Consider the following 14,214-nt stretch of genomic DNA (forward strand, 5'->3'; position numbering starts at 1 on the left):
TAAAAAACAACCAGGAAATCAGAACTGAGGATAAGTCTTAAGCTCTGAGAAGCCTCTTTTATTGCTTTTTTTTTCCTCTGAAAAATTTATTAAGCAACTACTTTATGCCTTCCTGAAGAGGTGCTTCTTTTAAGATCATTTATGTTTCTGGTCTACTTTCCTCTTCTTGCATGTCCAATATAAATGCCTCAATTGGCTATTCTGTGTATGTTAAAGTTATCAGATTCCACTAGGTATATATCTGATAATGCACAACTTTATGGAGAAATATTTTTCGATTGCTTTTAAAAATCATATATCACTTATGTCTGTCTAAAATGTAAATTTATACATCTACATTAGTGTCAATGTTTGCAAGTGTCCCTAAAGTGAAATAGTAAATACAACTGAAGGCTTCCTGATTTTGCAATTTCTCCGTGGCCACTTTGGTGCTTCTGCTCCCAGCCATCTCCTTTCAGCTCCCCCCAGGTTGTCCAAATGGAAGTTGCCGTTTCTTATATACTCTGTCTCTCAAGTCATAGTAATTGGCCAGTAGTGTTTGCATGACCTAAGAGGGGCCTCTCCTGGTGCCATTCTCTCCTGGATTCACTGTCGTTTTAATCTTCAGTGTGAACACGATTGAAAACAAATGCATCAAGTCCTTTCCTGGGATTTCTCCAACTCAGTTTGGTGGTAGGAAGCTTTTTCTCTTGGGTGGCAAAGGTATGAAAATACAAGTCCAGAGACTGCTGGCAGTGATCTCCTTCTCTATATGCAAAAAGCTGCTGGGCAGATAGAGGGAAATGAAGCTGACCTGATGGTGCTTAAGAGTCTAATTTTATTTCCTAATGTTCTTGGAGTGGCGCCTGAGACTTTCAGCAATTCCGACACTCCTGGGAGCTACCCTTCAGATGACCCGGGCAATTCAGTGGGTTTCTGATTTTTGCAACCAAACACTTCTGGCTACTCAAGGTGATAGAGTGCACTTGCTCTAGTAAATGATTGCTTAAAACAAAGTCTTGTTTTCAAACTCTCAATTTGAGAAATCTTTCCCATTAAGGGAGCATTATTCTTTGGACTCCCACGAGTTTAACTACATTAGCCAGGGTCTGCAAATAGTCTCAAGAGTCACTTTTAATCCTGTTTGGGAAACACAGAGTGAAAACTCTCTCCTTTCACAGCCAGTGAAACTGATGCCAGAGAGAAGAGCTGACCTGTGCAGTGACTAAGCTAGTTCGCAGCACAGCAGGGCTGGGACCTAGATCTCTTAATTCTGTGTCTAAAGCTGTCCTGAGTTTAAAGGACATTCAGCATAATACACCTCAATGTAGACTAGCTTACAATATTTTCTTGTGGTTTTTAATGAGTATCAGTCCATTTTTCTTTCCTTTTCATTCATAAATTACTTGTTGAGAACATACATGCCAGCAAGCGCTGTGGAGGCTGCAGATAACACTCCAAGTGCATAAAAGTGCCACTTCTGGTCTCAAAGAGTTTAATATCTAGTTAGAAGGTGAATTTCTAGAAGTCACTGGAATTGTGCCAGGTTAAAGCTCCTACTGGGGACTGCTAAGGAGGCACCTAAGAGAGCCATCCAGCCTAACCTACCTCAGGGTGGTGGGGAGCAGGGCATTGGTCAGAGGGGATAGCCAGGACCTCATTGTAATCAATCAGGCCTGCCATTTCCAACTTTGTTATTAGCCTTATCCCACTCTACTCTGTTAAAGTCATATTAAAAGTACACACGTGGACTTTATTTGGGGCTGGGCTCAAAAAAATGGAGGGAGGTAAAAATGAGGGTAGCCCTACTTAAGGTATGGGTAAAAAAACTGCTAGTACAAAATCAGTTAATAAATGTCTCTATCCACCCCACCCCCACCCCCACCATCCGCAGCCACTCCCACATGTGCCACCACCACTCCTGATCAGTAGTTGACAAATTGTGCAAAGAGGACGCGGTCTGTGAGGCAGAGCATGAGATAAGGACTCTGTGGTCAGATAAGTTCGTGAAATACTGCACATTCATCTTCTGCTTGGAGGTGGAGGATGGGGACCTGCTTGCTTTTCTCCAGCCCTCCCATCCCAACCTGAACCTGCCTGTTCATGATTCTTTACCCTCTGCCCCTAGCTATGCTGTGTTGCTCTGGCTCCCCTTCCGTCCTCCCACTCAGGATACTGAACCACTTTTCTGTTTAATGTGAGAAGTTCAAACTGGTCAGTACATAAGGGCTTGTCTGTCTGTGTCTTCCATCGCTTCAGGTCTCCTGGGGGCTTTCTTGCTGTACCCCAGTGTCTAGCATGGTGGCTGTGGACAGTAGGTGCTTGGAAGGTATTGGGTAAATCAATGAACGAGTCAATGGATAAATGCATTAAATGCATGAACAAATGGAAAAGGTCCTGAAAAGAGTAACAAGTTTAGGTTGCAACCTGAAAATAATTTTGGGGTGGTTTCTGAAGGAAGTGAAAAGGAAAACATATTCACAACAGAATTTACTTCACAAGTCAAATTGCCTATATGCTTATCTTACCTTCCAGTTATGATTTGACACCATTCTTTTTTAAGTAAAAAAGAAGGCTGACTGAACCATTTTATAAAAATTGAACTGAGCTAGTAAGGGCTTTGTCATCAAGCAGACCCACATTGGAGTGATAATTTTGTTCTTTTAAAAATCATTCTTTATGCCTTTTTTACCAAAAACTATTTCAGGTGACTTCTGCTATTTAAAAAGTAGGTGAACTTAGGCAAAATACTCTTTTCTTGGGCCTCACCTATAATAGAAAGATTATAGCACCCAACTAACAGAATTAGGAGGATTAGATATTTTATATTTGGGTTAAAAGTAGAGGCTGAGTAATGTATTTTAATGATCATGTATTGTATGCCATTATTTTAATATCTCCTGTTAGGAATATTTTGAAACTGAATGAAGGGCCAATGTTAACTTAATTTCTTTTCAGGCTTCTAGTTTATCTTTTCTTTATGTACAACACTTTTGTCCAGCCCTCAGCTAACTCTTTAGTAGAAAGTTTGAAGCCCTTGCTTTTCCAGAGAGCATAAATGAGGCCCTTTCTATCACCATTGTCAGAATAATGTTAGCTTGGGTGAAAACATACAGGAACAAGAACTATTGTGTAAAAGTAGATGTGCTGATAAAACTAAACAAAAACCATCTTCCAAGCATCTTTATTATATTTTGATGTCATGATACGAGCTAACCACTAGAGCTTCGGCCTCAACCGTAGAACCTAAGTCCACCCCTCCCTGCCAAGTCCCTGACATGTAACTCCTAAATTCCACAGTCAGACAATAAGTCAATTTTAGCCTAGGCAACCTCCTGGAGGCAGCAGTTAGCATATGCTATATAATTTTCTTCTTGCTTATGTGGAATAACACTATCTTTTTCTTCACTCTACAAACTTAATAGCAAAGTAAGAGGAGAAGTTCCTGTCATGTAATAGTGAAACATCATGTAACTAAATGAAAGAGTTGCTAATTCAGCAAACTCACAGAGCACATTCAGAGGACCAGGCGTATTCACTGGGGTTTACACTCTTTGCCTTAATATGCTATGCAGCCAGCCAGTACGTGATCACCTCATTAATCCAGGCCTCTTCCACCTCTGCTTAGAGACATTGATGGGCATGTGCTCCTTCCCACAATCCCTGTGACACTTCACACTAAGCCCAGTTCCGTGTAGTCTCTGCTTACGTGCCTCCATTTTCTCCCCATGGCAATTGTCTTCTATATTCCTGCCAGATGGCCTCCTGTCTTCTCTAACTAAAGCATAGTTATAGTCATACCTCATCCGCAATTCCAGCTAAAAAAACCTTTGTTGGCTCACATTGCCTCCTCAGAACCAGTCCAGACCACCAAAGGCCAACCAGTATGGCCACTACATAACTGTCTCCTCTTCCGGCTCCCCTCACTTAGCAGGATTCCAACTGAAGCAGACAACAGGCTGTTTCTTCAGTGTGCTTTGCTGGGTTACTCTTATTCCATCTCTATCTGTAGGTCATCTGCCCATCCAGAGCAAACGTATCTCATTTGGGAGGATTTAGCTGCTGACATCTGAGTGATTCAAAAGGATTTCATTCTATTCTCCTTCAGACTTTTAGAGAAAGTTCAGGTACATTGCCCAGTTTCAGAATCTTCTGTCATCTTGAATTTTTATTTTTTAGGTGTGTGTTTATTGCAGAGGAAAGATACAGTAGGAGGACTCAGAACTATCTTAGCTCTGCCAGTTGCTAGCTGTGTAACCTCAGGGAAGTTACTGTAACTTCTCTCCAAGCCTAAGTTTCTTTACCTATAATCTGCAGTAAAAACAATGCCAACTTCCCAAGATTGTTGAGGATGTTCAGTGTAAAAAGGGATGAGATATATCAAAGAAATCAGCAACAGTGACAGCTGCAATAGCCCTTGAAAAGAAAACACTTGAGAAACAATACAATACTGCATGAATATTGTTACCAAATTGAAAGTAAGAATGTTCGGAGGGGCAAACATACTTCCTTGTTATGATATGTCATAGTGGGTTCTTGAGTTTGATAAGATGATGCAGGAAAAAGGCATCTTATGGCTAAATAATTTTACAAAATGTTAAGTTAAAAATAATTTTTAAATGTTTCTTTTTCACAGAATTCCTCAGAGTCCTAGGAGTCACAGAATGTGGCATGTGGTTGAAAAGCCTGGAAGGGTGAAGGATATAAACCATTCAGTGTTTTTTGTCTTGGCCAAGAGGATACAGAAGGAGCCCAAACCAGCAGCACTTAGGAGGTTAAACGCAATGTAGTGGTCATGTTGGCATGTTGGCTTTAGAGCATGTGTGTGTGTGTGTGTGTGTGTGTGTGTGTGTGTATAGAGGCATACTTGTCCCAGCTGTGGGGAGTCAGGGGGAGTCACTGAAGAATGACCTAGAGAGAGAAGATGAAGAGAAGCAGACACTAGAAGGGGGGCTGGAGTTACCTGAGGGCCTCCGTGTAGGTGCTTCATCTGTGTTTATCACTTCATTCCAAAATTCTAAAGAGAACCTATGAAGTGTAGTTATCATTAGCCTCATTTTACAGAAGGTGCAGGGGAGGCTCAGGATTTGGACTTGCTCTTGGTCTCACAGTAAGTGTCCAAACCATGTTTTAAAGTTAGACTCTAGAGCTCATTCTCTTTTCCTTACACCTGCTGCTTCCTGGGACAACAGTGTTCCTCCAGTCCTGATTCTCAGACGTGGCACACAGAGGTGTCAGGATGAAAGCATTTGGTCACAAGAGAAATGAGTTATAAAACAGATATTTCTGCTCATAGTTATCACTCAATAAATATGACTTTAAATTGAATAGAATAAGTCTGTGGCTAAGTAGACTATGTGTCTCGGTTTCCTGATCTGTAAAATAGGTTAGTAATATATCCACTCGCAGGATATACTAAAGGTTAAAAATGAGATTATATATGAAGTGTGCATGGCATACGTAGTATCTGAGTAAGTGCTCAAGAAATGTTAGCAATTATCATTATTAATATTTTGTGTCTAGTGAGCCATTTATCTTCCCAAACTGATGAATGAGAAAGTGGTTTAGCAGGAGGCTGCTATGTCTTCTTGAGTGGGGTTTATTAGGTCTGCTAAGTGACAGTTTTTCTAGAAACAAAGAGGTGTGCAAGCAGCAAAAGTTTATGTTTATTCTTCTCTTTTCAAGACCGATCAGTGGGTGCTCTAGCACAATTTAAGTATAAGAGTCTCAGTGAGGGAAATTAAAGAGCATTATATTGAAAACCAAATAATAGAGGTAAATATCTAGAAATGTTCTGATTCTTTGAAGTCATTGGTGGTAAGTCATGCATTACATACTGGATTTGGCAATGTACCTCAGGAATGGTAAACTCTAAAAAATAAAGATCCCAGGCACTGTGTCTGCGTAGCGTTAGTGTGGTAGGAGCTGGTATGGGAGAAGAGGCAGAGATGGTGAACTCAAATACCCTCTGGAATTTAACACAAATCAGTAAGGTAGGTGGCAAACTAGAGAGTGCCTGTGTGCCACATAGAAGCCCTTAAAACAAAAAATAACTCTGGTCCAAACATAACATGTTGTGGACTACTCAGGCATAATTTTTGAGATTTAGAAAGAAAACATTGGCTATCAAGTTAGGAGATGTGAGTCTTCATTCCTTCAGCAAACTCCTTATAGAGAGGAGTGTGGCACAGTAGGTTAAGAGTAGGGGCTCTGGGCTTGAGTCTGGATTTGCTGCCTAACAGCATTGAACTTCCAGGAGGTGTAGGAGTAGTGGCTGCCAGAACCAGGGGCTGAAGCTTTGACTTGTTGGCTGTGTGACCCTGAGAACATGTTTCAACCTCTCTATACCTCAGTTTCCTCACCTGAGTTTTTGTGAGGATTAACTTTGTTAATACACGTAAACTACTTAAACTGTGTCTGGCATATAATAAGTTGTCCACAGGTGTCAGCTGTTAATATTTTGGTAATATTGTTTAGAGAACTTGTATGCACTCAGAGTGCCCTGGGAGCCAGGAACACAGATATGATATGATACAATCCCCATCTTTAAGGACACAGACAACAGGTAGTTCTGAGGCGGCGGTAAGTTCCAGGTCAGTAGGAAATGTCAGGGAGCACTGAAGAGACATTTCATAGTGCTGAGAAAAGGCTGCTCAGAAGAGATAATATTTCTAAAAACAAAGCAGTGTGCAAACCGCAAGAGCTGAGAGGTAGCCTGTGTGATGTCAGGCAAGTCACTTTGCTTCTCGGTTACCTTAATTTCCTATGTCAAAGAGAGCAGGTTGAACCAGTGATACCTCATTTTTCTCCTTCTTTAATTTTGGCTGGTCCTCTGTATACCTGGTGATCTTTTGTGGCAAAGTGTGGTTCCAGAAACTGCTAGAGTGATGGAAGGGGGATAAAGGAAGAAAGCTGTAAAGTCTGAGGCCCTGGCATTGTAGACAAGAGGAGAAAAGGGGGATTTGAATTGGACTTTGACATCTGGAGCATAAAGAATGGGAGTTGAGGTGGGGCTATGGTGGGGTGGGGAGGTATTGTCAGAGGAACACAACCTTGGGAGATGAGTTTATCTATGAGCTTTCCTCTTCTTCCCCCATATCTCCATGCTGGCAATGTGACTCTGTCCTGTGTGAAATCAGTGACAATATGGCTTCATCAATCCTTCCCAGTGCTCATTAGATACACTAAAGTTTCATAGCTTTCAGACAATAGGGCATCATTTGGACCTGGTTTGTCTGAATTACATCTTCCACTTATACCTTCTTTCATGGGGAAAGTGTGCAAGGTACAAAACCATGGGCTTTAGATTCAGGCAGACCTTTGCTTGGCCACTAACAAAGTGTCAGCCATAGACTCTAAGAAGGCAGTGAGGAGAAGGGAAAAAGAAAATAGAGAAGCTTTGAGAAGTGTTGGAACTGGATCCTGCCCCTTACTCTCCCTGAGCCTTGCGAATGTCATTTAGGCCCTAGAAACCTCACTTTCCTCCTCTGCCCAGAAATGGCAATACCTCGCACTTCAGCTTTATCATGAAAATCAAATGAGATGCCAACTTCTGAGAACAATGCCTGAGATACAGGGCTCCGCCGGCAGGAGCCTGAATGGGAGCTCATGATTGCAGGGAGAGGAAGCAGTTACCCAAAGGAGAAGGGGAGTGGTACCAGGGATGAGGAAGGACAGAGTGCTAAGCAGACAAAATACCAGTGCACTCATCCCACATTAGATATGAACTAAAGTAAGTGAAAGCTAGCCAGATGTTTGGCATTTATGTGCTCAATAAACAAGTGCTGATTCTTAGAGCAAGGATTTAAAAACCCCTGTCTGTGTCAGACTTCCTACAGTGGTGTTATTATCCAGCAGGCCATCTGCTCTAATTAAAATTTCACAGGGCTGAGGAATTTAGTGCCCTAGCCTCAGTGCTTCTGGTACATTTGGTGTTTTGTTTAAGGTTGATGTTTTTGGAAAGATTAGAGGAGGATGAATTCTTTGCTGGCTTCTAGCCAGGCAGATGTGAAGGTTTTCTGCTAGAATATGTTTGCTCTCTGGCATTGGGAGGGGGTTAGAGATAAAATAATTTGCCACCAGACAGATGTTCTGAAGAGCTAATTAAAAAATGACAAGTACCCAAGACCTCAGACTGTTAGATTTATATGCCTTCCTCTACAGGAAGATCAAAATCACTGCAGCTTAAAATCACTGTATTAAATATTTCTGGAAAGTTCACTATTGAAATAAAAAGGAAAGCCTTTAAAGACATTCTTAATTCTACAAGTGGGTCTCAAACCTGAAGCACATTGTAAAAAAGTGGAGAATGTTTTAAAACATACCCATGCTGGGCCCCATCCCAGACCAAGTATATCCATGCCAGGGAAGAGGGCCGTAGAATTAGATCTTTTTTAACACTTCAAATGATTTGACTACACAGCCAGGATTGAGAACTACTGGTTTAGAAGCAAAAGTACTTTAATATCTGTTTCAATCCCAGAAGACACTGTAACATAATGTATGGGAGCAGAATAGGAAGTGGAGTTAGGCCAGTCCTGGTTGGAAAGACTGACTGACCAAGATCGTGTTCTGCTCTGGATAGGTTACCTAACCTTGTTAAAGGTTAGAGTTTCCTTACCTGTAAATTTATGGGTATCAGCTCTTTAAGAGATTTTCTGAGGTTTGAATGTGAACATTATTCCATAAGTAAAGCACCTGCTCTATGTCCAGTATGGAGTAGACACAGCATTTGTTTTTACTAAAATGCTTTGTTAGCAATATAAGCCTTTTTCTCAGGCATGACTATTGATAGAAATGGAAAGATTCTGAGCAGAGGAACAAGCACTTATCAACCCAAAGCAGTCAGCACAATAGACCTTCCTGTCACGTAACAAATAGGTAACCCTTGTCAATCTTAGTTTGCTGAACTGCACAATGAAGGAAGAGGATACACACATTTTTGTATTCTTCTAATGCTTAACTGAGGAAAATATATTGATAACATTCATTGAATGTGTACTCTATGCTCTTGTCCAAATATTTGTCTAAGTATTTCACATGTTCTATATATCAACATATATTAACTTATAATCAGCTGTAAAGTAGATCTCTTGGTTCCCTTTTTACAGATGAGGGAGCTGAGGCACAGAGCAGTTAAAGTAATTCTTCCAAGGTGACACAACCAGGTGGTAAGGGAGCTGACATAGACATAGGAGTTTGCCTTTAAGCCTGTGCTCTGAACACTGTCTATCAAGACTTTTTGTAGCATGCGTGTGGTAAATAATGGTGTTTGCTCCTCTTCCTGGCTTCCTCTTAAAATTCCTAATCTGAACTATGCATGCCGTGGCAGCCAGCAGTGTTACACACGATACGTATTTGCCAAAAATTTACTGCTAGGTTAATTGATAAAACAGAAGGCTAAGGATCTGGATAGTTCTGTCTGGCAATGAGTTTGCATCATATTATGTTTATTGACACTTCACCTACTAAAAAAACCTCAATAATTCTACTTCCCAAGTTGGCATCTAGGCTCTGCAGTGATCTGGCACAAGGTGCCCTTTCCAGCCTTACTATGCCTTGGCTGTTTACACAAACCTTGCTAGTGTGTAAGCTCAGTCAAGGCCTGGACTTACTTTCTTGTCTTTATCTTTGTATGTCTAGGTCTTAATGTGAATCTAATCCATATCAATTGAATGAATGAATATGGCTCAGTGATCATGAACTGCCACTTTCTTCCTACGTGCAGTCTTAAAGTAGGCACTGACTCCTTGGCTCTGACGGTTTTGTCCGTCTAGAGCGCCGTCCTCCATGCTCCCGTGTCCTAGTCCTGACACCAACCGGCCTTTACTCGCTGTGTTAAACTTCACAATTTCACCAGCACAATCTTATCTTTTACTTAAGTGATCTTACTAGTTGGGCTTAGGTTTTTCCTTGTTTTTCTCATAATGATGATGGATTTTCATTGATCTGTCCACCTTGGCATTTCACTCACCTCATTAGCAGATTTTGCCAATTTGCACATTATTGAGAGAAAACCCTATTTCACTAGCATGTTAATATATGAGTGGAGGCTTAAAAAATACTACTGGCAAAACGTTGTATGTAAAGGAGGGCCCTTTTTAATGCTTGAAATTTGTTTTTCCTTTCATGTAAATATGATTTTCTTCTAATGCATGAAAGAGAAAAGAACTGAGACTTATTTAGCACCTATTGGACCTAACACTATAGTAAGAACTTTTATCTGTGATTGTACATGATCTTTAAAACAATCTTGAAGAGGAAAACAGCTTAGTAAGAGCCAAGCTTTGATGTCAGAAAGACCTGGGTGTGAATTCAGGCCCTCCAAACCATCCACTGTGTGATCTTGGGGAAGTCACATAATATTTCTAAACTTAATTTTTCTTACCTGTACACAGATATGACAATATGGTATATTTGATATCTGGGTTAGAATCTCGTTACCTCCTTCCCAACACACAAGCCAAATGAGAACCAAAGTATTGCTTTTTTAATTGTTGGGAAAACCGCTTAAAATTGTCCACATAGAGGGCTTCTTTAGTGAGATGTGCTGGCCCATGAGGCTGAGGTCTGGGGCTAGGTGGGGTGACTTCCCTTGAATCAGAGACTGTGGAAGACCTGGACCAGGCTTCTAATCAGCCACATAAACAAGTGACTAGAATCAAGAGCAAACATGGATCTGGGTCAGTTTTTAAGAGCCAGGCCCTGCCGAGGTCAAATTACTGCCTGGGAGCCTGTAGCTCAAGTGTGAGCCCCCAGGCATGGCACCAGGAAGAGGAGGGGTGGCAGGAGGAGAGCCAGGCCTGGGCTGTGACCTGAAGGTGCAGAAACCCACCCAGCAAGGAAGAGGGCAGCAGTAAGCTGGTCTCTGGGGATGGGCCTCCCCAGCAGGAGCAGACTCAGAGCTGCTGGTAGAAAGGCCACCCTCACCCTCAGCCCAGCAGCAACAAAATGAACAGGAACAAAAAATGAATCCTTACCTTATAAGGCTTTAAATGGAGTTCAAGGAGATTATGTATGTAAGGTGCCCAGCACATACACCTTGTGAAAGCACCACTGACCACTCTACTCGGTAAAGCGTTAATTACTAGGCAAGGCTCATCATCCAGACCACTGCATGGGTGAGGGAAGGAAGGCACACAGATAGGAGCTCTGCTCTGGTATAACCACCGGTACCACCACCAACAATATCACAAACAAGCAAAAAACACCCAGAACTTCAGCTTGTTTTAGATTTAGAAAACTCTCAGAAGCATTTTTATTAAGGCTCTGTTAATGGGAAAAAATAATCGGGCTGTTGTCTGGAGCTCAAAAAGTTTCCTTAAGCCTTCATAGCAGGTGAACTCTGACTTGGGTTTGAAGGTTGAAGCACATGCTAATGAATATTTATACCTAACGTCATTAGCCATGCATACCATTTAGAAACCATCAGTACCTCTTATGTTTTTTCCCGGTGATAAGACTTCATGCAATGATCTAAAAATATATCAACAACTTTGACATACATCCAAAAAATTGGGAAAAGTAATTACACTTCAGACGGGAAACAAGGTCTTATAGTAAAACAGTTTGACAAAAAAGTCTTATTTCTTTATACTGAATGTGAAGAAACATATCAGAGAAGTTCTATAAATTGTGATGAAACAGTCATATTTGACTTGACTGGAGATCAAAGTTTTTTGTTTAGTACATTGGTAGTAAATATCCTGTATGTCTCAGTTTCCTGACTAGCAGGGAAAAGGCAAACTGATCTACAGTAACTGAATTAACAATACATTTTAGATTCAAATGTCTGTCCCATATTTTCCCCAAATGGAAGCTTATTTCATTCTTGAAAGTAGACTCCTATTTCTGATTTGATATATTTCTTTGGAGAGTGGTATCCACCTGGACTGTCTTGGTAATATCACAGTAATAAACAACCCCAAATGTCAGTGGCTTAAAGCAAGAAGGGCAACAAATCTCACTGAACGCCGCACGCAGTATCGTGGGATACTGGACTCTTCTTGAGCTCCATTTGTAGATGGAGGCCAAGAGAATTTACTTTCTGTGCTTCATGATTGCAGAAACAGGGAGAAAAGAAAATGGGGAATTGAGCGCTGACTCTTATTGTTTCTGTATGCAAGTGAACACATCATTTCATTGTTTAGTGAAAGTCGCATATCCATGCCTAACTTCAAAGAGCTCAGAGTAGTACATTCCTGCCATTTGTCCAGAAGGCAGAGTACCAGAAATACTTGTGAAACCACAAATGACCTCTATAAGATGTGTCATATTATCCCTATTTCATAGCAAGGGAACAGAAGTACTATGTGGTAGAGGGCAATTATGAACCTAAGTTAGGCTGACAACATACGCGTCTTGTACAATAGTATGCTATAGTGTATGAGTATGTAAAAATAAGAAAGTTGCCCTCTACCTTAAAATCAACCTACTAAGTTAGCCTGCCAAATACTGTTCTTTCTAAGTGACAAAATGTGTATTTTTGCCTTTGTAAAGGATTAAAAAGTAAAGTTTTTGAAGGAACGAATGAGAGTGAGGAAATAGAGGATGCATGGATAGGGTATAGGAAGAGACATCTAAATGACTTGCAAAAAACCCTGCCCTTTTGTCATATAGAAGTCTCTGCTCCAGCATTATTTTAGAACATTGAATAAGAAAAGCTTTTTCCCCCCCCCTTAGGAAAATATCAACATTGATGAAGCCTCCAGGTGCCTGGTGAAACACATCCTAGCAAATGAGTGTGACCTAATGGAGTCCATTGAGCCGGACATCGTGAAGCCCCATCTCACGTCACCCAAGGCCGTCAGCTGCTCGGGCTGTGCCAAATCCTAGTAGGCACCTTTGCTGGCTTAAGGTGGAAATAATCCAATCATCTCATGAATTGCGTCTCAGTTCTCACCATTCTGGGGAAATGTCAGGATGGGGGACACACGTGGCAAGCCCATATCGTTCCTGTAAGAGAAATAGCAAAATGTCCTTTTTATGTTTTTCTCAGCATCAGCACAGTGTTTACAAGCCTCTTTAATATTTAGTCTGTGACAAAATTCTGTCTTGTAGCTGCCCACAAGTCTACAGGGTCAGAGTTGGGACTGTCATTCGCTTCCTTGAATAAGCGAAGGCTTCAGGTCTTCAAGAGAAATGGGAGAAGCTCAGACTAGCTGTCGCGTTAAGCATTCGCTTTTGCTTTCCTCCCAATGTCTTTGTCCAGATTTCAATACATTCTCTGCCGTGCTGACAGCCTTATTAAGTAGAAACTGTTTTCTCCCGAGATGACCTCCATTCTCAACAGACCTAAGAGGTGTCTCTGATTTAGCTCTTCAGAGTCATGTACACAAGCTCCCTGTGCTTTTGTTGCTTTTATTGTCACTTGCCATGCCCTGAAGGTTGGTTTAACTGAAAACTGTATGAAAAGACCTGCCCCCTGTATGTGCCTTTCTGTTAACTTTCTCTGACTCAAGCTGTGGGGCTTTTCAGTACATGTAATATATATTATATATATTTTCACAAGTGAAAAATAAAACATTAGAAGATGCTGTTTTCCTATTTCTGAAAGTGCTTTAAGTTTCTTAGCATTGTGAACTTGTCCTCTTTTTAACTATGTATCCGTGGCTCTCAAGACCCGTTTCTAAAATTGTACTTCAAAAGAGAGACAGAAAATGTGCACTTAAAGTAACTACTAGACATTATTAAAACTGATGAGTCTGTTTCACTTGGATCTTCTGTTCATGTTAGCATTTAGGCCAAGAAAGAAGCAATGTGTATACATTTTTTTGTTGTTGTTTAAGTAGAACAATATATCCTCATGTATTCTGATCAAGGAAAGTGCCAGATCAACTGGATCACTGTCTTACACCATACACAAAAGTTAACTCTAAGTGGACTAAAGACCTAAATATAAAACCTGAGGCCATAAAACTCCTAGAAGAAAACAAAGGCAGTGATCTCCTGGACATTAACATTAATAATTTTTTTCCTGGATATATCTCCCTAGGCAAGGAAACAAAAGCAAAAATAAATAAGTGGAACTACATCAAACTAAAAAGCTTGTGCACAGTAAAAGAAACCATCAACAAAACAAAAAGGCAACCTATATTGTGGGAGAATATATTTGCAAATGATATATCCAATATGGGACTAATATCCAAAATATATGAAGAACTCATACAACTCAACACCAAAAAAAACAAATAATTAAAAAATTTGCAGAGGACCTGAATAGACATTTTTCCAAAG

At 40.7% G+C, this 14,214-nt stretch overlaps 1 protein-coding gene across 1 annotated transcript in view; it reads left to right on the forward strand.

Moving 5' to 3' along the window:
• RAB38 (RAB38, member RAS oncogene family) overlaps positions 1–13,518 on the forward strand; it is a 52,319-nt gene extending 38,801 nt beyond the window's left edge. Inside the window, exon 3 of the mRNA XM_036924689.2 lies at positions 12,661–13,518. Coding sequence (XP_036780584.1) covers positions 12,661–12,813 — 153 coding nt within the window. The 3' untranslated portion in view covers positions 12,814–13,518. The remainder of the gene's footprint in view (positions 1–12,660) is intronic.
• The last annotated feature ends 696 nt before the right edge of the window (positions 13,519–14,214 follow it).

Source organism: Manis pentadactyla, chromosome 9 (genome assembly GCF_030020395.1).
Source record: "Manis pentadactyla isolate mManPen7 chromosome 9, mManPen7.hap1, whole genome shotgun sequence".
Lineage (NCBI taxonomy): Eukaryota > Metazoa > Chordata > Mammalia > Pholidota > Manidae > Manis > Manis pentadactyla.